The sequence below is a fragment of the Geotrypetes seraphini genome, chromosome 3, assembly GCF_902459505.1.
Source record: "Geotrypetes seraphini chromosome 3, aGeoSer1.1, whole genome shotgun sequence".
NCBI classification, from domain to species: Eukaryota; Metazoa; Chordata; class Amphibia; order Gymnophiona; family Dermophiidae; genus Geotrypetes; species Geotrypetes seraphini.
This window is the reverse complement of record NC_047086.1, coordinates 135,700,904-135,727,974: the sequence shown is the minus strand read 5'-3', so window position 1 is coordinate 135,727,974 and position 27,071 is coordinate 135,700,904. Positions and strand designations below refer to the sequence as shown.

The following is a 27,071-nucleotide window of genomic DNA, read 5'->3' as shown; positions in this document are numbered from 1 at the left end:
TAGTAAAATCGGGCTACACCAATCAGGAGCTGCTTTGACAAGCAGCTCCTGATTGGTGTAGACTGACTTTACTACAGTAAGAGGCGGTCGGGGCAGACCACGAATGAGCGAGTCTGCGATTCGCGAACCGTGAATTCGCAGGAGAACACTGTATATGCAGTGGCATAGTAAAGGGGGGGAGGTAGTCTACCCCGGGCACCATCTTGGTGAGGACACAGGCACCCGTCTTCTTCTCCGCTCCCCACTGTCATGCGTGCGCGCCGCTTCCCTTCCCCCATAACCTCTGTAATGTTCCTGGTGCGAGCAGCAACCCCCAAGCTGCTGTCGCGCCGGCCTCGGGTCTTCCTCTGAAATCACTTCCTGGACCCACACCTAGGAAGTGACATCAGAGGAAGAGCCGATGCTACCACGACAGGAGCTTGGGGGTTGCTGCTCATGCCAGGAACGTTACGGAGATACAGGGGAAGGGGTGAGGAAGGAGTGTGTGGAGGTGGGGGAGGGGCACCACCACCCCGGTCTCCTCTCACCTTCGCTATGCCACTGTATATGTGCACATTTATAAAATAATGCTTAGGCAAAATTTTGTGTTTCATGCATTTGTGCAAATGAGAGAGTGTATACATATGCATGAAAATGCCATTATTCTAAACATTTACATGCATATAAATGTTAGCACCTATGCTATAGAATTACTCCTTAAATGGTATTTTTGCTTGTACATTGATTTTATCAGGATAAGCACACTGAAGATTGTTTAGCACACATTTTAGCATGTAAGGCTCTAGTTCTTTAAATTACTTTCTCAACTCCGAGACAGAGGAGAGTAAAATAGTTGGCTGGATTAGGGATCTGTTCTAAATATTCTAGAATTCTCAGGAAGCATATAAGAAAAAGGTAGCTGAAGAGGCACTAAACAGAAAGATAAATATTGCTTTAATGTTGGCACGAATCAGTTGATTGAAGAGTGGCATTCAGAGCAGCACTCGAAGGAGCTTTATCTTACTTCCTTCGTCATCAGAAGACACCACCTTAGTTGGCTTCTGATATGGAAAGGATGAGAACTAAGGAGGTGGCCTTAGGAATGGAGCATGGAGGGAATACGGTGTAGTTCTTACAGCAGAAACAGAAAAATGGACAAAGCCATGAACCTCTGCTGCTCTTCCTCCTCTGGTTGTACCATAACAGCTAGATTAGGAGATTCCCATACCTGTTCTGAGGGGAACTCCCCCCCCCCCCAGCCAATCAGGTTTCCAGGATATGCCCAATGAATATGGATGAAAGAAGACTACATAAAGGGGTCCTTTTATCAAGCCGCGCTAGCGGGGTTAGCGCGTTGGACATTTTATCATGCGCTAACCCCTGCGGCCGGCTAAAAAACTAACGCCTGCTCAATGCAGGCGTTAATGGCTAGCACGGCAGGCGGTTTAACGCATGGTATTACGCACGTTAAACCCCTACCGTAGTTTGATAAAAGGACCCCAAAATGTTTTAGTGGGGGGGTCTATCCTATAAAAATGGAGTTCTTTTTTTTAGATTTATTAATTTTGGATTGTTCACCGCTGTTTTGCCTGAGTAATAACGCAGTATATCAAATAAACTTGTAAACCTGTATGAATAGTTAGTCATTGTGCATATTCTGAAAATCTGATTGGTTGATGCTCCTTCAGGGCAGGTTAGGGAAGCCCTGATCAAGATCTACTGTTAATAGTTTGGTCTGGAGGAAAGCACTATACTCAGTTGCATGATTTCATCTCTCCTGCAGGAGAATGCGTGGAAGGAGTGAGCGACCAGGACGTCATTCTTATTCATTCTTGCCGACAGTGGACAACAGTGACTGCCCACAGCCTGGAGGAGGGCCATTATGTCATTGGTCCAAAAATCGACATCCCACTACAGTACCCAGGTATGCTGGAATTTTCCAAAAGGTATGGTGACACTACATGAGCTTCCACCAGGTAGGAGAGTGACAAATGTTCCAAAAGAAGTAAGTAGCAGGTGACACCTTTGCCAATGAGGTACTGGTCAGTCTTGCTTTAAGCCGCTGTGGCGGCTGACAAGCACTGTTTTTCTGAGGCTTTTCCTCCGTTTTAAGTTTGAATTAGCTTGTGCATGCTATAATTTTTGGGTATCGGTTATAGTGAAGTTCGCATCTAGCACACTGTCTTTGGTGAAAGGGTTATTTGATATTTATTTGACACCTTTCCATGTCAGCCATAGAGATATACACTAAAGGGAAATTCTATGCAAGACAACAAGCTGACCCCTGCCTATCTAACAAGAGAGTATCAGCAGAACCTGCAGCCATAACCATATACAATATCCAAAGCACAGAGAAACACTGGAGTTATACCCCCATATAAATATGGATAGCGAGCCATGATATAATGCATAAGTTCTGTTGTAGATATCTATATCCTAGCACAATAACTGAATGCCATCAGTGTGTATTGCAATAAAAATCTTTGAATTGGATAGGGAAATTATATAACTGGGCACCAAGATGTGGGCACTAGAACAGAATGGACATAGAACCAGATCTATAATAGACAGTATATCAATTAAAAAAAAAATAAACTAAATAATGGCTTCAGCTGTTATAGAATAGGAGTGCAAAACTGATTTGCCATGCTAAAATATAGGCATGTGGGGTCTCTTAGAGAGAGAGGAAGAAATAATGGTTACTTCAGATGGGCAGACTGGATGGGCCATTTGGCCTTTCTATGTTTCTAACCACTGGTTTGCCCCAGTATGGTATCGAATATGAAAGCTGAAGTGTCGAATGTGCTGGAGACCCAAGTGAAATGAGGAACGCAAGCACTGAGGATGTGGGAAACTTGAAGAATTTTCTGTTTTCCAAGAAATCCCGCTTTCACAATTCTGCTTTGTATATGTACCAGCCCAGCCAGAAAGTATCGCATGGAAGGCACAATTTAAGTATTTAATCAGGATCCTCTCAGCGCGCAATAAATATAACACAGTGGTGGTTAACTGGAGGTTTTGAGTGATCTATAGCACATTTAAAGTTTTCATTAGATACATTCTTGTATAAAGCTCAGTAGCCAAGAGACAGGAGCATAAAACAAGCAAAATGCAGATTGCAGAAGATAATAATGGCGAACGCCTCTGTTTTTAATTATTGCAGTATAAATTCATGATTCAAATTTCAGAGTGGTAATCCATAAATTTAAACTAGCAAGCAACAATTCACCCACATTAAAGCAATGTTGTATGTCTCAGAGAGTTAACAAGGATTCTAAAGTCCTTTGTTTCATCTTACCTTCATTCTGCACTCTCTTTGTGACACATTTATTGTTTGATCGATTGCCTAAATAGAAGCAGGAAGTTATTCCTACATATGGAGCCAAGCTGCAAGCTGAGCTCTCCAAGGTAGTTTTCTTTAACATATTGCTGCACCAGTTGTAGCTTTAGAGAAGTAGAGGGAGATTTAGTAGCTCAGTTTTCACATAAAAGTAATCTATGGACAAGTTATGTAGGAGGGCCTGGGGCGCTTCAGCCAATCAGGGCCTTAGGCCCCACCCCGTACATCACACGATGCACTGGGGCATGGCCTAAGGCCTCAGACTCGTTGCGGGAGGCATTGGAGTAGGAGGGATTGAGCATTCCCCCTGGTCCATTAAAGGTAGGGGGAAGTTCAAGTTTATTTGATGAATCGCCTATATAAAACATTCTAAGCGATGTACAATTTAAAAACAACTTATGAGGGAACAGACAATCTTAGGACACTTTTAAAAAAACAACAATTTAAGAAAACAAAAATTATTAACAACACATGTAAAACAAAAAACTCTGGAAATTTAAAGATTTCTCTATACAAGTGTTTAGTGACAAACAGGAAGTAAAGGGAAGAGGGAAATAAAGTTACAAATGCTTCAGAATAGAAAAAAAACATATAAAGGGAAAAAACACAAGGGAGGAGGGAAGGGGGGTGGGGAGGGGGCATCCAGGGGGGGATGGCATCAGGGAGTTGGCATCCCTCCTGCTATTATCTTAGTTTTTGGGTGGGACCGATGGCAGGAGGGAGTGGGAACCCTCCTGCCATAATTTTTTTCAACGCGGTTGCGGGGCAAATATTTTGGGGGGTTCAGGGGCATTTGTTAGGAGGGGGTGTTAGAAGTTCTAGATATGGCAGGAGGGAGTGGGAACCCTCTTGCCATTAGTTTTCTAAGCGCGGCTGTGGGCCAAATTTTTGGGAGGATTCGGGTCACTTGTTGGGAGGGGGGTTTAATTTTTTTTCAATCGGGCAGCTATTTTGCATGTTTAAAACATGCAAAATATCTGCCCAATTAAAAAAAAATTAAAAAAGCCGGCAGAAGCCCTGACAGTAGTGACAGGAGGCTGTTTCTCCTGTCACTACTGTCAGGGCTTTATCGATCAGTGCAGTTGGTTGGGGGCGTGCCTCCGATCGCCCCCATTTGCATGCAGATGGTTGGCAAATCGGTCAGCCTGCCTCCAATCGCACACAGATCGCACATAGATTGGAGGGTTAGTGAATCTAGCCCCTGAATCCTTATCTGATCAGACCATTAAGGACTAGTGCCCTGCACAAAGCCTAAGAAAGTTTGGCCATGAAGCTTTTGTTTTGAATGATAAGCTCTAACGCCTGTCCCATCCTGGGGGAGAGATTTATAAAACCCTGCTTTCAGCAGAGAGAGAAGGGAGAGACCTCTGCTAAAGCTGTTCCAGTTTGCCCTAGAGACAAGGGTTTGTTTGTTTTTTGCAAACTGTTTGCATGTCAAAGTGATTATTTTGTTCTGTTTGAAGTTGAAGTTGATTATTTTGAATTGGAAAGGATCACGGGCATTCCCCACAGCACTGTTTGGGGTCAAGTTCTGGGGGTTTTTTGGCAAGAAAAATAAAGAAATTGCTGAATTTAAGCCTTGGACCATTCTGACTATTTTTTGGAGGCTCATGGGAATGAATAACCACTTGTCTGTCCAGCCATCCAGAGGTGTGCGCAACGGCTGGCGGCACAATCCACATGTTCATTCACCCCTTCACAGAAATGCAGTAGATTGGTGAAGCAAGATTTCCCTTAACTAAACCCCATGTTGGCTTTCTCTCATTAATCCATGCTTATGTATATGTTCTGTCATTTTGTTCTTTATTATAGTCTCTACTATTTTTGCCTGGCACCAATGTCAGACTCAGCAGTCTATAATTTCCCAATCACCTCCGGAACCCATTTTTAAAATCGGCATCACATTGGCCACCCTCCATTCTTCCGGTACTATGCTGGATTTTAGAGGAAAATTATTAATTACTAACAATAGCTCTGCAAATTCATTTTTAACTAAATGTAAATCGCATTGGATTTGGATTTTGCGATCAAATCAAATATTTTAAATAAACTTGAAACTTGAAACTTTTCAATTCTATTAGCACTCTAGAATGTATACCATCCAGTCCAGGTGATTTGCTACTGTTCAGTTTGTCAAACTGGCCCATTTCATCTTCCAGTATTACAGTAATTTGTTTGAGTTTCTCTGATTCATCAGAATTGAATTCCATTTTTGACACTGGTAGCTCCTCCACATATTCCTCGTGAAGATCAAAGCAAAGAATTAATGTAATCTCTCCGCTATGGCCTTGTCTTCCCTGTGAGCCCTTGTATCCCTTGATCATCTAGCGATACAATGGATTCTCTTCCCAACTTCTTGCTTTTAATATACCTAAAAAAAGTGTTTACTGTGTGGTTTTGCTTTAAGTGCAATCTTCTTTTCAAGGTCTCTCTTTGCCTTCCTTATTAGTGGTATGCATTTGACTTGCCATTCCTTGTGCTATTTACAATTATTTCAATTATTGTGCTATTTACAATTAGTTCGATCCTTCTTTCACATTTAGTTGCAGTTTGTTTTGGGTCATCCAGTTTTTTATTTCCAAGAGGCAGTTGTGTAGTTTAGAGATTTGAGCGTCTTGATTTGAGCATAGCGGTAGGTACAGTTGTATGTCATTGTCAAATGGGTGGATCTTTATTTGGAATTTTAAGCTGATATCCATTACCAGTCTGATATAGAGGTTGAAAAGCAGAGGGAACAGAAGGTACTCCATATTTTATCAATTTTGATTGCAATAGAATAGATCTTTGGGTCCTATGGCTTAGGAATGACGAAAACCACTGGAGCGCTCAATCGTTGATTCCAATATTTGAGAGTCTTGTGAGGAGGCAGGGCTGTACGATGGTATTGAAGGTGGCACCGAGGTCTAGAAGGATCAGTAGCCTGTCGTTTCCTTTGTCTAGTATGCTCCATCAGTCATGGATAATATCCACAAAGACCATTTCTGTGCTATGGAATTTTCTGAATCCAAATTGGTAAGGGAAGAGGGTGTTCTTTCTGTTGATGAAGGTCTGGAGTTGCGATAGTATGATCTTTTCAAGGAAGGTTGAAGACCAGTCTCTAGTTGCTGGATTTGTAGTTGCTTCTTTTTTACCATTCACCTCATGTTAACATAGTCACCTAACCAGTACACTTATGGTGAAATTTGTGAGACTTCCAAACCCCATTCCAATCCCACTGTACCCACATATAGGTGCCGCCTGCAGGCATAAGGGCTATTGGTGTGGTGTAAGTTGAGTACAGTAAATGGGTGGATTTTGGAAAGCTCGCTCACTATACAATATAAGGGGAGTATGGTGAGATGTTTACCTGGGACTTTTTATGTGAGGTTCACTACAGTGTCCCCTAAGGTGTTCCACTGTTCTGCTGGGATGTCTGTGTAGTCAGTCTACTAAAAATGGTGACCCCTCCTACATCCCAATGGCTTGTTCTGTGCATTTTTCTTTTGGATGTGTGTGTTGTTGTTGGTTTGTTTTTTTAAATGCTTAAAAAAAGATAGATGCACTGAACACAAACACATCCCTTTTTGAAAAAAACACAAGATAGACATCTTACAGTTTTGAAAATGGGCATGTTTGGTATTGGACTTTTGTGAGTAGTCAGCAAAATCTCTAAACTCACATTTAGACATCATATCAAAAATGCCCCTCCATGTTACCAGCACACCTGCCTTTGCCTAAGTGCTGGGAATACCTCAAGTAATTACTGCAGAGGTTTTCTAACTACTGTGAAGTAATTTTTTCAGTTAATATGCATTAATGGCAAAAAACATTAGTAACAAGGGTGTCCGTGCCTAATATCTATTAACACAGTTTAATAAATGAGGCCCATAGGCTGCTGGTGCTGATCATTTTGTTCACCATCGATGGAGTTATTCTTGGATATTCAAAGCTGGGCCTTGTCTGAGCTTCAGCTTTGAATATCCAGTTAAGTTTAAGCTACTTAACATATAGCTATTTAAGTCAATATTCAGCATTTAAGCACATAAAGATAGCTCAGACTTTTATGCAGTCCCATTTAGGTGCTAAACCTTGCCACGTAAGGGCTGAATATCAACACATAAGTGACCAAGTGCGGGTTCTGCCCCCAGATTGCCCCAACACAGCTGGTTTTGAGTTAGGTGCTAATTGTGAATTTCAGTGGCACTTAGCAAAATTAACAGCTAGCCCCCCCCCCCTACATACACACCAATCAATTTAACTGGTCATTGACCAGCTAAATCGCTTTGAACATTGGCTGGTTAGATTTTAAGTTCCCTGCAAGAGTGACTTTGAAGCAATTCTATAACTGAGTGCCATCCTGATGCCACATGGGCACCTAGGTTCCATTGTAGAATACTAGCCTAGCCCAGCATTAGCATGCAATTACAATAGCCATAGACCTGGCATAACTGCAAATAGAGAAATACAACAAGGACACATGTATGCATGGCGTGTGCATAAACGGGAGCCCCTCCCATGCCCCTGGTCATGCCCAAGTAAACACCCCCTTGCAGTTACACACTATATCCCTTACAAGAGCCCTGTGGCAGATTTGCACAGCCTGCCAGGAGAGGATGCACTCCTACAGCTAGAACACAGTCGGAGGTGCACACAAACAGGAGGAAAAAAGATTTATTTCTCTTCTGGTTGAGAGCCTATTATTGCTTCACAGGCGTAAAATACAGTCAAGTTTCAAGTTTATTAGGATTTTATATACCGCCTATCAAGGTTATCTAAGCGGTTTTTACAATCAGGTACTCAAGCATTTTCCCTATCTGTCCCGGTGGGCTCACAATCTATCTAACGTACCTGGGGCTATGGAGGATTAAGTGACTTGCCCAGGGTCACAAGGAGCAGCGCGGGGTTTGAACCCACAACCCCAGGGTGCTGAGGCTGTAGATCCAACCACTGCGCCACACACTCCTCACTCCTCAGTCTTGGTTTTCCCCAACCTCCAGGGAAAGTGAAACAAACCACCTATATCTAAGTTTACTAGACACATGGCCCCGCAGTGTTCTGCCCCGTTTTGCCCTGGCCCCGCCCTGTTCTGCTCTCAGCCCCACCCTGTTCTGCCCTAAACCCCGCCCCCTGAAAGGTACATTAAAAAAAAAAATTTCTGGCCTCTAGGCCATGTTTTTGGGCCTCCAAGCATGCGTGGACACATGTGATGTCATTCACGTATGCTCAGAGGCCCTCCAGACACAGCCAGAGCTTTCCAAAACTTGGACAATTGCTGGGTTTTGGAAAGTCCGTCCGGGCACCTGGACAGTCCTCTAAAAAGGGGACATGTCCAGGTTTTCCTGGACGTTTGGTCACCCTACCTATATCTGACACCAGCTTCCCTTATATGCAGTACATGCCCCACCCCAAACAAAGAGTTATCAGCAGGCCTTTAACCCACAGGCTCAGTTTTCTAGGCAGGCATAAGAGTAAAAGTTCCTCCATCTTAAAGTTTCTCTTCTGTTGTTTTCAGCGAACTCTGTAAGGGAACAGTCAGAGATGCAGTCAGCACATTCTCTGCAAACTCCTTCCCCGTGGCTTTCTCCCCCTATTTTCTTGCCCTGCCCTTTTTGTTCCTGAGGGTTGTTTCCTTGTCTCCTCCTCTTCTGCCCTCCCCCCTTCTTAGGTTAATAGCCCACTCCTGAGCTGTGCTCTGTTCGTGTGAAGAATTACGGTATCCGGAAGGGGGACTGTGTGACCCCTTCCTTAGTGTGATCCTGACCTCTTGTGGAAGGATCCTGTATGGGAAGCGATAGGGTTCTACTATATGAACTCCCTCAGAAACCCTTACAGAATAGCCCTTAGGTACCCTGCTAGCACTTTTGCAGGTAAATGTACATCTACTCATGAAAATGCTGGTAACCTGTATATTTACAGTAGAAGCAAATAAATGTACCCCCCCCCCCCCCCCCCCCCCAGTTATAGAACTGGTGCAGTATCTTGACCAGGATTCTGAAGGCTGATTGCATGATAAATTGTACCTACTTTGACTGTCAAAGTCATATGGCTCAGAAAGGAACAGGTCACTTGAGTGTAATAAGTGTAGAAGTAAATTTGCAGCATGAGGTGATAAAAAAATAGGGTAAAAATCTAGGAAACAGGTTGAAATACTAGCACAGAGGGGACAAAGCTGGTGCCAATTTGCTTGGGAGGTTGGACTCATGGTGGACAGATGGTGTGGAGGCAGGGGAATGACTGGAGGGATATTTTAAGGGACTGAGATCATTCCTACTGTTTGTAGCAAGAAGTTTAATGATTCTTCTAAGAGCGTCCTGACAATGATTCATGCTAATAAATAAATAATGTGAAATATATCCAGACAAGGAGTGGGGAGGGTTAATCACTGCTCTCAGAGGCAGGGAGTAAGGGAAAGAGGAGGAAAGCTGTTTGAGAAATGTGTTAACTTGTCTTGCTGTACTCATTGATAAAGTGATATCAGTATGAGCCAACCGGTGCTCCCTAGAGTCGGGCACAGAGGCAGTGGGATGAATTTCTGCTAATTTCCCAGTTCCAGTCTCTGCTCCAATTCAGGCTGAGCAGAGGGCGAGACTGTGTCTGCTTTCATAATGGAATGGAGCATAAGCAGCTCTGCCACTGGGCATAAGATGACAGGGTTGCAATTCAATCTATTGCAAAGATTCATTACGGTAGTCATTTTCTTTTTTTCTACTTGCTTTCATATGTAATAAGTCAAAGATGCCTTCCAGAAAGAAATACCACAAATGCCACTAATAAGAAAAATAACACGTGTGCAAGGGAAATCTAAACATAAACAACTAAAAAAAAAAAAAAATAGTGGAAAATTATGGAAGTTAGCTCACTAGAATAAAGGAATGGTGAGAGCCAACACCACGGGGGCAATTCTGCAACTGGATACCTCCATTTAGGCACCCTGGGGCTGTAACAAAAGCTGAGCGCCCTGGTTCAATTACAAAATACTAACGTAACCTGGTATCACCATCAGTAAGGTGGGGATGCGGACCACCCTAGGCGCCAATTCGGTGGGGGGCGCTGGTACCTCTCTGCCCTGCCCTATCACACCATGCCACCCTCGCACCATCTCTCTATCCATCCCATACCTCCATATTAAAATTTGCATATATATTTTCATGGTTTTTAATTATTTTTGTTTCTTTTAAAATTGTTTTTATATTGTAAACCACTTTGGTACTAAAGCGCATAGGCAGTAGAATGCTTTTTTATATGGGGGGGGTCTGCAAGCTCCGTCTCAGACCCTGCCCAATCTCCGCCCAGACCCTGCCCCCATAATAGTACTACTGTAATTGTAATACCACTTTTTCCATTCATTTTTCATATATACACACAATATAATCTTATTAACAACACATAATGGTTAACCACAAAATTAAACTACGCAAAGCACACTGTATGTTTCTCAACATTCATTCCTACCAGAATACCTGGCCTTGGTCACACATGCAGAACACAGATAACCCCTATGCAAATACAGGACACAAACTAAAAGTACTAATATACACAAACAAAACCCCCAGAGAAATAGAAACAAATGCATTTCTTCCTGAACAATGCAAAATATAGACAGAAGATGTAATATCTCAAAACTGACACAATTCAATCACTAAATTGAAAATAAAATCATTTCCCCTACCTTTGTTGCCTGGTGATTTTGGTTTTCAAACCATCTTTCCCAGTCTCTGGCTGCACTTCTTTTTGTCTGCTCTTAACTGTGTATCCAGGGCACCTTATCCATTTGCTGTTTTTCTCTCCTTCACTTTCTGCCATACATCCGTCTTGAGCATTAACTTATGTGCGTGCGCTGAAGGAAAGTGGAGAGAGAGTGGGCTGAGGACGCTGAAGGGAAATGGGGAAGAGAGAGTGGGGAGAAGACGCTGATTTATAAATTGACAATTGTACAGAATATTGTTTCTTTTTATACTTTAATATAATAAGTTCAATATAAAACAATTCAAGGCTTGTGTGGATGGAATCACGTGGTTTGCGGGGATGGGGACCGAGCTTACGGGGATTAGTCCAATAAAATGGTATTTTCTTATTTGTCATTATTTGTTTTATTTTTATTTGTTAATTTGTAAAGTGGTGATTTTTATTTATCAGTTTTTTCAAATTTACATCTACTGTCTTTATATTTTGCAAAGTATTAGAGGACATGTATTACTGTTTTTGTGGTGTTGTAGTGTTGCATTGTATGCAGAGTCTGGTTTCTTGGCAGTTCAGTTTAACTTTTGTCTACATATTTCTATTTTTAGTTTGTGGTTATTCCATATTGGGCAAAGGTGTATCTGTCTATGTGTATGAAAGGGACATGGCTTTCTGATAGCATCAACTGTACTGGATCAATTGACTGTGCAGGATCTGGCTTGTTTAGTTTTACAATGTATGTGTTGGTGTTCTAGTTCTCACTGCAGTGTTTAAGATGCTGCCTTTTCCTAGGTACACTCTTGTGCGATATGTGGATTGTTACTAAAAATCATATTTTTCATATAGATGGGGGGCTGTCAATAAATGATGGGTCCCGGGTGTCACATATGCTAGGTACGCCACTGCTGCTCGGCGCTCAGAGGCTTCTTTGATTGGCTCTCATGAATTCCGTTTTTTTCAGGAACAGATCAATCAATTCAGCCTGATATATTCCTATTTTTTGCAATTAATGCATCTTCAGGATCTGAAGTTGATCTGTTCCTGAAAAAAACGGAGAACACAACATGACTATGAGATCTGAGAATGAAGTTATGACACAGGAGTGAAACCGGAGGAATTTGATTGAACAATAAGGCAAAATTTGCAAAAGGATCTGAGCAGTGATAAAGTGGACTTTGGGATGATTGAAAGGGACAGGAGGGTTTAATTTGAATGTGTGGAGTGAATGACTAGTATATTAAATATGAGTGTATTGATATGATTTATTATGAATATATTAAACAGTTGAAATTTGAATACTTATTATTGCTGTTAATAGCGATCTGTGTAGGTATATTTTGTATGTATTATGCTATTTAAAAAGTGAATTTAGCTCCATGGTATTTGGTTGGTTAATGAATATGCATGAGAGAGATTTGCATATAATAGAAGTGACAGGTATGCAAATCTCTCTCATGCATATTCAGTAGGGATATCTTGAAAACCCAACTGGCTGGGAGTCCCCCAGGACAGGGTTGGGAACCACTGCCCTAGATCAGGGGTAGGCAATTCCGGTCCTCGAGAGCCGGAGCCAGGTTAGATTTTTAGGATATCCACAATGAATATGTATGAGATGGATTTCCATGCAATACCTCCTTGAAATGCAAATCTATCTTATGCATCTTTACTGTGGATATCCTGAAAACCTGTCCTGGCTCTGGCTCTCGAGGACTGGAATTGCCTACACCTGCCCTAGATCATAAATACACCTACTATTGGAAAACTAGAACAAGCTGTACTGTTACAGATCCCTACACAGGAGTTATATGTTAACAGAGGCCTTCAATTCAGTCACAGGTGGAAAACAAAAACAGACCATCACCCAACACAGAATAAGCAACTATAAATTAGAAACAAACATGTAGACAAAACCTGAAGTAGAACCTTCCCAAGAAAGCTTGACTCTAGGGGCCCAATATTCAGACCATGGGAGACAGCCTGGCTATCTCCCGCAGTCAGCAGCCAACCTAGAAATTCAATACTGGGCTGTATCTTGCAGCCAGCATTGAATTTAGGGGTGTGTGAGTGGGGGGTATGAAGATGGTGTTTGGTTAAAAGCATAGCTCGTTAAGCCAATATTCATTGGCTGATTGGCTAAGTTATAGTGGCCAAAGATAGACCTTTTATTTGTGTGGGTCTATCTGGTCACTCAACTTAGCTGCTCAGACAATGATTATTGGCACTAGCCAGCTAGTCACTAAGCGCTAATATTCAGAGGCCATCTCACACTGAATATTAGCGGGCTAAGTGCTTATATAACCAGCCAGGAGCCAAAAAAGTGCAATACTGGAAAAAATAGAAACAGAAATGCATTTTCTCCTGTATTCTGCAAAATAAAAAAAATAGAAAAGATGTGTGTATTTCCCCAAGCAGACACATCCCAATCCTTAAAAAAGTATTACATATTTTTCTCTCTTTTCTTCCATTGTTTTCTGGGCATTTTTTTCTAATTGGGTTGGCCTCTGTTTCTTTTTTACTTTACTTATGTTGGTCTTCTCCTAAATTCTCTTTTTAGTGCCTCCTTACTATTTCACTTCTCTCCTCTTGTCTTCTACTCTTTCTTCTCTACCTTCTTCTGACTCATTGCTTCTCTTGCACAACTTCTTCTCGGTTACTCAACCTTCCTAACATCTAATCCTTTATTGCTTTCCTTATCTCCTACTTAGCTACCTGTTACTCCTTTTTCAACTTCCTTGCAGTCCCATTTTCACATTTTACAGTGTCCTTCTACAGTCCCCTCTCTGTCAGGGTTTTCAAGTATATCTATTAAATTAAGTATCTTCACCAGCTCTCCTAGCTAATTTACAAAGTTGATGGACAATTACAGCTATCTGCGTCTAGAGCAGTTATGCTCTTTAAATCTTGCAAAATGTGTTAATTTCAATCTTATCCACTTGATATAGTAACTGCAAACAATCTCTTTATGGAATTTGCTACTGTTGACAATCCAATATAAAGTGAATTGTTAAAATATATCCTTAAAGTGTTGTAGAATCAATATTAGTATTAGTTTTTACAGTCTGAACAAGCAGGGCAAGGTGGTTTACAAAATTAGTAGTTTGTATAAGCTTAGAAAAAGGTTGGAGACCTCTGGTCTAGGGTGTTGTTTGTTGTTGTTGTTTTTTTTATGTGTACACTATTGAGTGGAGTATTTGTGGGCAAAAGAAGAGCTTTCTATTTTCCTTTTAAACTGAGTTTGCTGAGTTCTTCTGGGGAGAGAAAAATAGAATAATGCTCCTTTTCTTGACAAAAAAGGAGTGATTGTATCTCTTAAATCAGGCCTTCTAGCAACCTGCATGCTGTAGTCAAAATGTGAATACCGCCAGTCCATTTGCTGCTTCTTCCCACTGCTTCCTGTGAATGATCTATGTATCTCAGCAATGACTAATCATTAAGTCATACGGGAAGTAATCTATATTATATGGTCAATTATTCATTGAAATCTATGTTCTTGTGCTCGTGGTTTTATGTGGGAACCTATTTGCTGCTTTTTGTTTCTGATGCTCATGTTCCTCATTTATAGTTTTCATTCATTTATCTTAACTGCCTGAAATACTGACTAGGAAGCTTGCTTCACCTGTGATTCTTCACCAACTTAATTATTTATAACTCATTAAATATCATCTGAGGTGGCCAGAGGTCATGATGGACAGATGGGCCACTCTACAGAATGAAACAGGTGTATGGGTACTCTGCACTCTGTTTTATTCCTGGCACACAGACTGGGAACGGTACCAAAGCAGCACTTATAGTGCCTCAGAGAAGACTGTGCTTGTACATTGACCTCTACTGAACCCCTAATCTGAATAGTACTAGGAGAAATCCTCATAGACAGGTTATTTCCCCTTAACTTATCCATGACATCCTGTTTGTCTGTCATGGCTGTTAGACTGTAAGCTCTTTCGAGCAGGGACTGTTTTCTTCTTTGTGACTTTGTACAGCGCTGTGTATGTCTCGTAGTGCTATAGAAATAATTAATAGTAGTTCGAATAGTAGTATTTCGGTGTTTGGCCTGAAGAAACCCAAACAGGTTGCAAAGTGTATGTACAAAAGGTATGTTTTGCTTTTGTAATGCTTGGTTAGGGTATATCTGTGTGAATGAGTGAATGGTGGGGATAAGAGTTGCCAGGAGAGTAAATGAGTATGTAGAGGTTGTGGTTATGTGTGATGCTGGCAGTTAAATGAGTGAGTGGATTGGACTGGATTTATTAATTTGATATACTGCTATTGAGAACCAGGTATTCAGGGGTTTATAATATAAACAAGTGGATAATCAGGAAGGTTGAGTGGGCCAAGAGTTGAAGTGAGTGAGTGATAAGGGTGATCAATAGCAGTGTCTGAGTGAGTACCTTTAGGGCAGTGGCGTACCAAGGGGGGGCAGGGGGAGGTGGTCTGCCCTGAGTGCATGCCTTAGGGGGGAGTCCACAGCCGGCCAGGTCCGGGTCGTCCGGTGCTGGTCCACAGAAAATTCCTGCTTGTCCGTGCAGGGCTGGCAAGATCGGATTAGGACCATCGGCAGAGTCTGGGCTGCATCGGCGCACCCCCCCCCCCGTGACACAATTTAAGATCAACAAAGGGCCCCCCAGCACTCAAGTTCGGCAACGGGCCTCCTTCTCTCCACCCCCCGGCATCAACAGTACTTCAGATCAGCAACCGCGGTACTCAGGCCAAAGCTTCCCTCTGACTCAGCTTCCTGTTTCCGCCCAGGCAGTTCGAGTCAGAGGGAAGCTTTGGCCTGAGCACCGCGGTTACTGATCTGAAGTACTGTTGATGCCGGGTGGGGAGAAGGAGGCCTGTTGCTGAACTTGAATGACATGCCGTTCACGTTGCCAAAATCAGAAAGAAAGGGGAGAGAAAGGGAGAGAGATGGGCCTGTGGTGGATGGAGAGATTGAGAGAAGTGGGCAGATGATGGAAGTGGGGAGAAGGGGCAGATGATGGAAGTGGGGGGAAAGAGAGAGAAGGGGCAGATGATGGAAGTGGGGAGAAGGGGGAGAGAGAAGAGGGCAAATGATGGAAGTGGGGAAAAGGGGCAGATGATGGAAGTGGGGCGAGAGAAGAGAGCAGATGATGGAAGTGGAGGGAAAGAGAGAGAAGGGGCAGATGATGGAAGTGGAGAGAAGGGGGAGAGAGAAGAGGGCAGATGATGGAAGTAGGGAGAAGGGGCAGATGATGGAAGTGGGGAGAGAGAAGAGGGCAGATGATGGAGAAGGGAGAGCAAATGCTGAATGGAAATGGAGAAAGAGAACACATACTGGATGGAAGGAGGGATAAAGAAAAAGGACATATGCTGGATGGGGGAAGAAGATAGAATTAGTGAGATAGTGGAGGGGTGAAGGAAAGAAGTGGCATGCTGTGGGTAGACACAGTGAAAAGAGAGAAACTGATGACTGCATAGTAAGAAAGAATTTAAATTAGACGGAGGCAGAAAATAAAGAAGGAAGACCAGAGAAGGAAAAGGAAGAGAGAGAGAGGAGAGATGCCAGAGAATGGGGAAGGAGACAGAGATATCAGATCTGAGCGGAGGAAATGAGGAGAGATGCTAAAAACCACAGGGGGGAGGGAAAAAGAGATGAAAGGAGAAAGAGGGAACAGAGGGAAGATGATGGATGCCAGACCAAAGGGGGGGGGGTCTAGAAGAGAGATGGCAGGGGGGAAACAGACAATTTCTGGAAGGGGCAGACAGTGGATGGAATGGGCAGATGCTGGATTGAAGAGACAAGGTAGACGCTGGAATGAAAAGAGTGAAAAGAAGATAAAAGCAGAAACCAGAGACAACAAAAGGTAGAAAAAAATCATTTTATTTCTATTTTGTCATTAGAATATATCAGATTTGAAATATATATCCTTCTAGAGACATAACTGGGGACTGCAAAGCCCAGGCAGTGCTTCTTTAGCTTCCAGCTAGCTTAGGGCTCTCTCGGACCAAGGGGGCACTCCCCTAACACTATTCCTGTCATGTGTGACTGCAGTATTCTGTTAGCATGATATTTCTGTGTAGCATTCTGTAATAATTTGGCTTGTTCAGTTTTCTTGATAGTAGAGGGGATATATGTGAAGGGGAGGGGAGACAGGGGTTTTGTTGGTCCTTGCTCTGTATATTTATAAAATGACAATTGTACAGAATATTGTTTCTTTTTATACTTTAATAAAATACGTTCAATATAAAATCATAACTGAGGCATGTGCGGATGGGATCAGGTTTGCGGGGACCGAGCTTGCGGAGTCTGGGCGGAAATGTGTTTTTTAAAATTCAGTCTTAGTAGTTTGCAGATCTGCACAAAATAATTCTTTTATTTCTGCCATGTACGGGTGTAAAAAGATTGAAAAACACTGCTCTAGAGCAGAGTCGGCAGCTGCGCTGAGGTGCAGGAAGGTCACTCGATGACTCGTCTGCCGGCTTTGCTCCGGAAGAAGTAAGTTACGTCGGAGGGGGTGGACCCGGCAGACGCAGTCATCACGGGACCTTGCTGCAACTCCCTGCGTCTACCAGGTCCACCCCCCTCTGACGTAACTTACTTCTTCCAGAGCAAAGCCTGCAGACGAGTCATCACGGGACCTTCCAGCACGCGGCTGCTGACTCTGCTTCACAGCTAGTACGTCGAAGTGGGGTGGATCAGCAGCCGGCAGCTACAGTCATCATGGGAAAGGAGCAGGACTGCTGGAATGAAAGAGTGGTGCAGGGAGAGAAAGGGGGCAGGGTGGTATGGAAGGGTGGTGCTGATGGAATTGATGTACAGGGAAAGAGACATAAGGGGGAAGGATACTGGATAGAATTGGATTGGATGGAAAGAAAGGGGGCAGATTCTGATTGAAGAGGGGTGAATGGAGAGAGAAAGGGCAGACATTGGATGGTAGTGTGGTGGGTAGAGAGGGAGCCTATGCTGGATGGAAGTGCGGATGGGAGAGATAAGGGAGCAAATGCAGGAAGGAAATGGGAGGAGAGAAAGAGGGGAGCAGACGATGTAAGTGGACAGAGAGAGCAGAAGGTACTAGATGGAAGGGGTAGAGAAAAAGGGCACATGATGGAAGAAAGGGATAAATAAAAGGAGGGCACATGATGGGGGAAAAGGACTGAGTTAGGGAAATACTGGAGGGGGTGAGGGAAAGAAGTGGTGAGCTGTAGGTAGACAGTAAAAAAGGAAATTGATGAGAGGGTAGTAAGAACGTAATCTAGATGGATGCAGAAAATAAATTGAAAAGGAAAATGAGGGAAGAAAGGAATTGCAGAAGAGAGGTGTAGGAGAGGGAAGGAGAGGCGAGAGATGCCAGACCAAGGGGGGTGAAAGGAGAGATGGAAGGGGGAGGCATACAGTTTCTGGAAGGGGCATAGGAGAGAAGATGCCATATAGGGACAGAGAGACAGCAGAAGAAGATGAGGAAAGCAGAAACCAGATAAGACAAAAATTTTCTATTTATTTATTGCTTTAGGAAACATGTGTCACTGTTTCTGTGGTGTTGCATTGTATGCAGAGTCCAGCTTCTTGCTGGTTCAATATAACCTTTGTCTATGTATTTCTATTTTATCCCCCCTTTTACAAAACTGTGGAGCGTTTTTTAGCACCAGCCTTGGTGGTAGCAGCTCTGATGCTCAGAATTCTATGAGCGTCAGAGCTGTTACCACCGTGGCTAAAATCCACACTACAGTTTTGTAAAAGAGGGAGCGGTTAGTTTGTGATGATATATTCCATACTAGGCGAAGGTGTTTTCTGTGTTCTGTGTGTTCGAAAGACATGGTTTTCTGTTAGGATTGATGGTGTAGGATTGATCTGTACTAATCTGGCTTGTGTAGTTTTACAGTGGGTGTATTGATGTTGTACTGCTCACTGCAGTATGTAAGATGCTGCCTTTTCCTAGGTACTCATGTGTGACATGTGGATTGTTACTAAAAATTATGTTTTTTGTACAGATGGGGGGGGGGGGTCAAAAAATGATGTGCCCTGGGTGTCACATATGCTAGGTACGCCACTGCTTTAGGGTTATGAGTGATGGAGGGGAACAGTAGGTATATGCAGGCTTATGAGTAGGAATGGAAGTCTAGTTAGTGATTGGATAAGAAATTATGATTGACAAGGGTGCTGAACAAATGAGTGTGCAGATGTCTGAGTGGAACATGATCTGAGTGAGTGGGCAAGTAAGGGGTATTAGTGGTAGGAAACTGAGTAATGGGGGGATATGATTGATGTGAATGCAGAACAAGTAGATAGGGAATTTATAATTGGCAGGAGATGCAGTGAGTGGAAAGGAAGCTGAATAAGCGCTGCAGGGAAGTATGAGTGAATCTGGAGGTGGGGATGCAATTTGACATTGCTGGAAGGATTGTTTGAGTGCTGGGTAGGCTTGAGTCATACATACCTCAAAAAACAATCTGAACTTGCAGTTACATTATAGTCAGCATATAGTTGGGTGGGAGAAAAGCTCTCAGAAGTCTATACATAGATTAAAATTGAAATATCTCATTGGTTTCTTTCATGCGCTCTAATTTGGTGCAGTGCGTAATTACTAGACAGAAAGGACGTGGAACCAGTGTAAGGGGCAGGAGCAATAGGAGAAGAGGAGCTGGATTAGGCAGCAGAATGGCTGTTCTCAGATCTGTTCCAGCCTCACCCCCTCCCCTTGCCCTTTCCTGCCACCTGCTTGGAACACAGCACCTCTGCTGCTCCAATTCTGGAGTCTGAGAAGTAGTGGTGCTGTTTTCCAGATTGATCCCCTAGAAAATGAAGCCCTGTTTTGCTGTCTCCCTCCCCGCCTGCCAAACCACTCCTCTATTTTTTTTTTTTTGCTAATGACTCCTGTTCTCATGCTGTGTCTCTACACATAGATAGATACATAAGCTGCCCTTTTCTCTAGTCAATAGCAACTGATGTGATACAAACTTACCCCCTGTTTTACAAAGCCACGCTAGTGGCTGCCGTGCAGTAATGGCCCCGAAGCCCATAGAGATTTAAAGGGTTCAGGGCTGTTGCCACGCACTAGAGTGGTTTAGTAGAAGAGGGGGTTAGACTTATAAATAGGTGGTATATCAAATTAAAAATAAACTTGAAACTGAAAATGTATTTCCTTAAAAGTCCAATTTTCACCAGTCAGCAAGCCGAAAAGGGAATGTTCAGGTCTTAAATTCACAATTTCCTGGGTATTTTACAAAAGGTTTTTTGGAGTGTAGTGCCTTTTGTTAAATTCTTAAAAGCATGCAGGAAGTGTGAGTATAGTTTGCACTGTATACAGTGGAAACAGCCTTTAAATGAAGGGACGTGTTCAACAAAGCAGCAGTATCGCATACGGTTTTGAACATGTGACTGCTGTTCTTGCAGCCTATCCAGATTTGAAACTTTCAGGTCAGGACACGTACAGTTCCGGTATTATTTTGAAAAAGAATGTGCTGATATAGAGTCTTTGCTAATATATATGCAGGAACGTGTATGTATTTGCCTGGATGTAGTTAGTGGGAGCAGCAATTTTGCAAAGATGCGCTTTGAAAACCTAAAAGGGGGGAAAAAACCTGCAATGTACTTATGTAGGTTGATACACTCCTACGTTCCAAAGTGATTTGAATTTTTAGGAAAACTGAGTTTACTTCTAAGAATAATATTGTGGACTGTTAGAAGGTGAACATATGAAAAAGATCATCAGGGACTAACGGGTGCTATATAGTGAGAGGAATATATCCGTTAATGCCTTTATTGATATAGTTTTTGTTGTTTGAATTTCAGGTCCAATGTTGGATTAGCCCTCTATTGCTTTTTGGGGTCTAAGAAGAAATGGTTTTGTTTCCTGTCAAATAATATGTTTTCTTTTTGTAGTTTTCTGTTCGTATTTCCTTAACAAGTGTTAATGCTTAGTATTATTTTCAAAATGAATAAATAAATAAAAAGAAGGTGAACCTCAAAGGTGTACATATTCCATACCACCAACATTTCTGTTAACTTAGATCCTCATTGGTAGGAAACAAGACAGCAGGAGGGGGGGGGGTGAAATGGATAGAGAAGGGAGGGCACAGCTATATTGATTCTTCTCAATCATTGCTTCTCTCAGACCTTAGTACTGCTCTCTGGGGGTTTCCCTGTTAATCTACAGCAATGCTCTCGCTTTGGTCTATCGTTTTCTTTCTCAAATTCATCGCATGGGACGGTGTATCTGCCTTCCTAATTGTTTGTTTGCTTACCAATATTTCTCAGTTTCTGTATACATGGTAAAAGTTAGGGATGAGAATTCATTTGAAATAGCATAAGGAAGGCCAATGACATGTTGGTTCAAGTTGTTGGCAAATGAGAATGAGCAGAAAAAAGAAACCAATCAAGAAATGTGTGTGGGTTGAGAGGTGGGGTTGTTTGCTGTACGTTATGTGTGCTCTTTTGAAAGAGTATGATGCAATATTACATTCGTTTATTAAAAGAACTTGAAATACTGCCACTCTTCATCAGATCTAGGTGGTTTACAATAAAAATAAAATAAACAAAAAGACCTCCATTTTCTAATAGGAAAGGTAAAATCCATTCAATAAAGACAATCACTCAAACACTATACGCTAATTAGGTTTTCTCAAGAGACCCCAAACCCTGTTCCCATTATTAACAAATACACAATTCTACCCTTCCTTGTCTGTAAAGACTCTAGATAGCATGCTATCCTGTCTAAACTTCAAAGACTTGCTAAATAAATGACATTTCAGCATTGATTTAAATTTCTTATAATTCAGTTATAACTGGCTTTGTCACTTAAAGCCCAAATGATGAAGTTACAACTGTCTTATTTTGGTCACACCATCAGAAGAGAGAGATCACTGGAGAAGGACATCGTATTTGGGAAGTTCAAAGGAACCATGCAAAGAGGGCGACTCGCAATCAGATGGCTGGACACGTTGAAAACAACCATGGGGATGACGCTGGAGGACTTTTCTGGACTAACACAAAACCGATTTCTTTTTAGATCCGCAATTCATCAAGTCACTAGGACTCAAGCACAAGTCGATGGCACCTAACAACAACAATAACATAATTCAGTTCACTACAAATTTCTCAAGGCAATTTATTCCAGAGAGCCTGTGCTAACCAAAAATGTGCTGAAAGGTTAGAGAAACTGGGGCTCTTTTCCCTGGAAAAGCGGAGGCTTAGAGGGGACATGATAGAGACTTACATGATCATGAAGGGCATAGAGAAAGTGGAGAGGGACAGATTCTTCAAACTTTCGAAAACTACAAGAACGAGAGGGCATTCAAAAAAATTAAGAGGGGACAGATTCAGAACCAATGCTAGGAAGTTCTTCTTCATCCAAAGGGTGGTGGACACCTGGAATTCGCTTCCAGAGGGTGTGATAGGACAGAGTACAGTATTGGGGTTCAAGAAGGGATTGGATGATTTCCTGAAGGAAAAGGGGACAGAAGGGTATAGATAGAGGATTACTATACAGGTCCTGGACCTGATGGGCCACTGTGTGAGCGGACTGCTGGGCACGTTGGACCTCTGGTCTGACCCAGCAGAGGCACTGCTTATGTTCTTATGTTCTTTCCATGGTTGTACTCCAGTGAGCCATTGATAGATGCAGTGTAGACAACCTATAATTCTGGAGAGATCTCAAGCATTTAGTAGGGGTGTAAAGAATAGTCCATCTATTCAGATACGAAGGTTGGTTCCCATATCGCTTTATGAGTTAGGCATAAGATCTTAAGCATACTTGATCTTCATGGAGATGATGCGGTATATAAACTTAAGGTTTAGATTAGATTAGATTAGATTTGTCCTTGTCATGATCAAGGCACAGACTACAGAAGTCTGCCCTGCACTGGCTTTGCTTCCCAATTACTAGAGTTACCATCTAAGCCAGTGTCTCGCAAACTTTCCGGCCAGCAGCACACTAAGGGCTCCTTTTACGAAGGTGTGCTAGCGTTTTTAGCGCACGCACAAGATTAGCGCGTGCTAGCCGAAAAATGACCGCCTGCTTAAAAGGAGGCGGTAGTGGCTAGCACATGCGCCAAATCCGCTAGTGCACCTTTGTAAAAGGAGCCCTAAATCTAGTGCACTGGCCGGAAGGCACCCGGAAGTGTGCGGACATCAACGCGATGACACCATGCTCATGTGTGACATCATCACAGAGGCCCATCTGGCCACGACCCACTATGTTGGAGGGATCTGGGAGGTGCAGGAGGAGGAGGAGAGATGCCGGCCAGGAGGAGAGTCATCTGCACCGACTGACTTCCTACAGGACGTGCCTCTCGCCACATGTGCCTCTCGCCGTAGTGTCACGGGACACCTGAAATCTCAGGAGGCACACAGTTTGCGATACATTGATCTAAGCACTGCTAAGTTTGCTTGGTTTCATTCCCTTTCCATACAGGATTCTTTTGTGTTTATCCCACACATTTTTATTTCTGTTGCTGTTTTCATCACCACCTCCTCCTGCGGGAGGGCATTTCAGGTATCTACCACCCTCTCAGTGAAAAAGTATTTCTTGATGTTGTTTCTGAGTTGTACCCCCCTCCCCCTCGCAACCTAAATTCATCTCCTGCATATATATTTTAATGATAATTGGCATAGCAGCTCCACAATTTTCATAGGGTTATGATATTGTGGGATGCTATGAAGGATAAGCTTTCGAAAACTTTAAACTGTATTATCTACTTGAGAATCAAAAGAATGAAAAAAAGGGGCTCTTAATCAGTTTGATCAGTTTTAATTACCAGTTGGCCTATCTAAAATTTATTTATTTAAAAAAAAATAATTTAAAAAAATTTCTGTTGCAACTGTGAATCTTGTCAACTAACTAAAGAATTAGACTTTCAAAACTTTCAATTAGTCAGCAGGTGACGTAATTATGAAATATTTTTCTTTGCTAATTGTTCTCATGAGATACATTTGCCTTTCATTCAGAAAGCAAGAAAAAAGTATCAGAAAATGCCTGCTATTAATGGCATGATTGTTATTTAAAATGTATCTACTGTATTACACTTTCAAAAATGTTGGCTAATATAGAAACTACTAATTGGATGAATCAGAACAGGCTGACTCTTAACTTGACCAAGACAAAGGACTTATTAATTGATCATTCTAATGTACTGTAGGAATTTCTGCTAATTGTTTAAAACTGGGCAATATTCCACTTCCAATTAAGAAAGAGATTCAATATTTGAGTTTCCAACTAGCCATGAAACTGCAGTGGTAGATGATTTTAAAGTCAGCTTTTTATAAATTATTTCTACTATGTCAGCTCAAGCAGTGGCATAGCGATGGGGAGGAGACTCCCAGGATGGAGGCATCCTCCCCACTGCATCCTCCTCCCCTCCCGCTCCTTCCACACACCCCATGCCACACTCGTGCCCTCCCTTCCCCTCCCCCCCACTCCTTCCACACACCCCATGCCATACTCGTGCCCTCCCTTCCCCTCCCCCATACCTTTTTAAATCTTCACCAGTGCAACCAGCTCCTCTGGCCTGCTGCTCAAGCCAGTAATGGCATTCCTCTGATATCACTTCCTCGCCCCACAACCTAGAATTGATTTCAGAGGGGAGTCAGGCCAGCGCGAGCAGTAGGCCAAAGAATTTGCTTGCGCTGGCAAAGATTTAAAAAGGTTTGGGGAGGGTGCAAGAGTTGCCGGTTCCCCCATTCTACACTACTGATCTCAAGCCATATTTGATTCAGCAAGATTTCTGACTAGCTTTTCGACCCTTCATATATTCAGTAGACTACTGTAATGCTGTATTTTTGTATTATCCAAAGCAACATTTCAGAGGTTTACAGATATTGCAAAATTCTGCACTTAAGATGGTTTTTGACCTTCACATGACTATGCATATATGGGACAATTCAATACATTAGGTACTTACTTTTACATGTGTACCACATATAAATGTTTTTAGTACTAGCATTTGTGCATATCAGTGTTAGCTGTCTAAGTGCTGTTCTGCATAGCATGTTTTTTGCAATGGGGGCATACGCAGGGGCAGAGTATGGGTGGGATATAGGCAGGTTCCAACTTATACCTGTAACCTACAGAATACTGTAAGTTATGAGTTGCTGCCACACTTCGCTGCATTCATTTACCCAGCTCTATGGCTAGCATAATTGACTACACCTAAATGCTAGGCATATACAGCAAATACTCAGTTACACTGGTATTCTATAAAGAAACATAGGTGCCTATTTTCCTTTATAGAATAGGCTCCTATGGCAGGGTCTAGGACGATTCATCGAGACCATTTAAGAGCCGCCAGTTCAGCCCGGCCCTTTCATCGCAGGATGAGTTCAGTAAGGCTCTTCATAGAATATCATCATTTTCATCATGGACAGCTATAAATACCGGCTTTTCCTTATTATGACCGGGATAGCCTTGCAAATGATTACTCGCAATTGGAAGAATTGGGATCACCTTAGTTTTCCTTTTTGGTAGGTGAGTTTATGTTTAACTTATAAATATGAGAAAATGAATGATGACATGCTGGGGCATAATAAGATATTCAAATTAGTTTGGGGTCCATTGACAGACATCTTTTGTAATTTTCTATAGTTGTCTTTATTTTCCGTTGTTTTTCACCCACACATCAAGGGGGGGTGGGAGCGGGAGGGGGATATATATTTTGTTTTGATATTATTCCTGATGGTAATGATGGTGGGAGAGGGAATTTTTATCTTTTGAATAGATTCTGATTGTTTATAAGTGCTTATTTGATTATTATTATTTGTATGTAAATTGTAATGCACTTTTTGTTGGCATAAAAAAAAAAAAGAAGTTATTTCAACTTATTTCTCCATGATCAGGTCTTCCAGGCTCTGAAACTCCAGCCTGTGAGACTCTTTCTCCAACACCTGGATTTTTAGCTGGTAGGGCTGCTGTCTATCCAGAGCTCTCCTCTGATCTTAGGCTCCTGCTTGCCTTATCTTCACCAAGCTGCAAAGTACTCCGAGTTCCTCCAGCTCAGCTCCTGCCTCTTAGCCCCACTTGATCTAATCACCATGCTTGGGCTCACAAGCTTGCCCCGATCCAGCATGTGGCACATGTGGTGGGGAGCAATTCCTCTCTGCCCCCCCCCCCCCCTACCCAAGTAGCATATGAAGAGCAAATGGAAAGGTGCAAGCTACATCCAAATATTTTTAAAACTTGTTGTCAGGTATCTGTAACAAATGTAAAAGCACAAAAAAATCCCCTCAAGAGCGGTATTAATTAAGACCCCATGACATCGAAAGAGAGGCAGTGGGTTCTACAAGTAACATGAAGACTTTTAAGCCACTGTTAACATAGCAAAACAGCAGAAACAGTGAAGCAAAGACTTCAAGACATCATAAACATTTGCAGGTAGACCCCTAAACTACTCGAAGAGGGGTAACAGAACCAACTTTGACAGTGCTCTTTTCAGTTTATTTTCTATAAAGCTTCTCATTATGGAGTCTGTGCGTTCTACACCATAGAGCCCAACTTTCCTCCGATACACAAATTCAATCTATGTCTAACACCCTCTGTACCTGAACTCACTGTGTGTTCTTTGCTTTCTCCATCTCTAAGCCTGATCATTGTCACCCCTTTTCCTTATACTCCTTCCTAATTCAAATTGCTCACAGTTCCAGATGAGACTGGTCCCACTGTAAGCCAAACATGATGATCTCTAGATCCTTTAATACTGGCCAAAACTACCTTGGCCTTTCTTTTCCCCATACTGAAAAATAGGTTCCTACTCCTGCCCCAAAAACCTACTGTACTGCCATATAGGTGGCACCTGCAACCAAAAGGGCTATTAGGGTTGTAGACAGCAGTACCCTATAAGGTGCCCCACTACTCTGTTGCCATGTCTGAGTGGCCATTCCATCACTTTGCTAGCCCCTTCCAACATCCTAAAGGTCTTGCTCTAGATGTTTGGGATTTGGATGATTTTTTTGACGAGAATGTAGTATAAAGATAGACATACTAGCGGTCTGGATGATCAAACGGCTGGACATAGAATTAGAAAATTTCCGAAAAAATTTTGGACGTATTTTTCGAGAATGGGCTTTAGATGCTGCTGACTTTGGCTGAACAGTGCCCTGGCACAAAATGGACAGACGTTTGTCTTGATTATGCCCCTCCACATAGCT

At 42.4% G+C, this 27,071-nt stretch overlaps 1 protein-coding gene across 1 annotated transcript in view; it reads left to right on the top strand.

Moving 5' to 3' along the window:
- GAREM2 (GRB2 associated regulator of MAPK1 subtype 2) overlaps positions 1–27,071 on the top strand; it is a 194,385-nt gene that overhangs the window by 75,072 nt on the left and 92,242 nt on the right. The window contains exon 2 of the mRNA XM_033937572.1: positions 1,763–1,903. Within this exon, the coding sequence (XP_033793463.1) occupies positions 1,763–1,903 (141 nt within the window). The remainder of the gene's footprint in view (positions 1–1,762; positions 1,904–27,071) is intronic.